A 2,068-nucleotide genomic window follows, 5' to 3' on the forward strand; every position below is an offset into this window, starting at 1 on the left:
TCAAAATTGCTAAATTCAATTGATTCTACAATTTAAGTCAATTGAATTAAGCATTAGTCCATTAGTGGGGTAACAAAAGCTCCCACTCATAAGCAAAATATATTACCAAATATGTTAATATTAATTTAGCCCCGTAGGGTTCAAAAAAAACTATCGGGACTTCAAAGTCAAACACGTTTTTTGGGTCCATAATTTGGAAAATTGGCCATAAGTGGGAAGACCTTGAATCATTGTGCTTCGTCAAAGATTACGCCGGACAATTTTTCTATGTCCAGCGCGTATCGATCTTGTGAAACATCGCAGAAACAAGGCCCAGAAGACTTTGACCATTCAAATTCTAATGTTCATGGAGTTTTCATAGGACACGTCGTAAGGAAAATGAAAGAAATGGGTTTCTAATTCTACATATGATGATATGAAGGTCCAAGCTCGCTATAAGTGAGAAAAAAAAAACTCTGGCCTGTGGGAAGACTAGGTTAATTTGAGTTATCATGAACTTTAATGATGATAACCATGATTTCTCCAACCCTCCTCCAGCTTCGCCTAGAACCAATTTCTTGGAAGGGCTTTCCCCCTTTTTCTTTGTGATATGTTCTGTGCCTGTTGCCTTAATTATCTGGCTACTTTATTGGTACATGTTTATCAAATTTAGCAAGCTTAAGAATAAAAATGCTGAACTCTCGACAAGAACAACCAGGAGTGGAGATGTGTTCAAAATATGGGATTACGATGGTATAATTGTGTTTGAGGAGATAATTAAAGCAACTGAGGACTTTGACATCAAGTATTGCGTTGGGACTGGAGGTTATGGCAGCGTTTACAAAGCAGAGTTACCTGGTGGCAAAGTGGTTGCTGTGAAGAAGCTTCACGGATCAGAGTTAGCTTTCTTCAATAATTTCCAAAATGAGTCTCATTTACTATCTCAAATTCGACATCGAAACATTGTGAAACTTTATGGTTTTTGTTTGCATAGAAGATGCATGTTTCTGATTTATGAGTATATGGAGAGGGGAAGTTTATTCTGTGTGTTGCGCAAAGATGAAGAAGCTATTGAGTTGGATTGGAAGAAGAGAGTGAACATTATCAAGAGTGTGGCGCATGCGTTGTCACACTTACATCATGACTGCACTCCACCGATTGTTCACCGTGATATATCTAGTAACAACATTTTATTGAACTCGGAATTAGAGACATTCGTTGCTGACTTTGGTTTGGCTCGACTTCTAAATTTTGACTCATCCAATAGAACGATAATGGCTGGCACAATTGGCTATATTGCTCCAGGCGATTACTCTGATAAACTTTTCCTTAAACTTCTTTATTAGCTTCATTTTTAATGAGCATGATAAATTATGTACATCTCACAAATAAGTTGTTGTAGAGGTGTCATAATTGAATTTATCATATCTTACCATATATCGATCCTGAACCATTAAAGGTAAATTACACAGATTATATGCAACCAATGTTTTTTCCCATTCTAATTAATATACTGATGATAATTTGAACATGAGCTTAATCACCCTAAACAATTAATGCAATCACAAATTGTTATGAATTCCTTATTGGAAAAAGGAATCTCTTAGTCATCGTATTAAAACATATTTTTTTCTTGCAGAACTTGCTTATACCATGATTGTGACGAAAAAATGTGATGTTTATAGTTATGGGGTTGTAGCACTAGAAGTATTAATGGGAATGCATCCGGGAGATCTTCTTTCATCATTATCATCTCCATCGAATTCAAATATAATGCTGATAGATGTTTTAGACCCACGTCTCCCACCTCCAATTGATGGAAAAGTTGTGCAGAATATTGTGCTTGTTTTTGCAATAGCGTTTGCATGCTTGCGTTTGAATCCAAAATCTCGGCCTACAATGCAATGTGTGTCTAAAGAATTCCTTGATGAGAAGCCATTGGGAAAACCTTTTCAAAAAATTACCACATCAGAACTTAGAAACTTAGATATGTTTTGGGTTGATGAAAGTAATTTGTAAGCATAAGGATGTAATTCAAAAAATGTATTGCCGTTTCTGTTCTTTCAACCTATCTTTTCTAAAGGATTGT

At 35.7% G+C, this 2,068-nt stretch overlaps 1 protein-coding gene across 1 annotated transcript; it reads left to right on the plus strand.

Moving 5' to 3' along the window:
* Positions 1–474: 474 nt before the first annotated feature.
* LOC116139068 (MDIS1-interacting receptor like kinase 2-like) lies at positions 475–2,068 on the plus strand. Its single transcript, XM_031424744.1, has 2 exons — positions 475–1,284; positions 1,619–2,068. Exons 1-2 carry the CDS (start codon positions 492–494, stop codon positions 1,996–1,998), a joined length of 1,173 nt encoding a protein of 390 aa, XP_031280604.1. The 5' UTR covers positions 475–491; the 3' UTR covers positions 1,999–2,068.

This window comes from Pistacia vera, unplaced genomic scaffold, assembly GCF_008641045.1.
Source record: "Pistacia vera cultivar Batoury unplaced genomic scaffold, PisVer_v2 Contig347, whole genome shotgun sequence".
NCBI classification, from domain to species: Eukaryota; Viridiplantae; Streptophyta; class Magnoliopsida; order Sapindales; family Anacardiaceae; genus Pistacia; species Pistacia vera.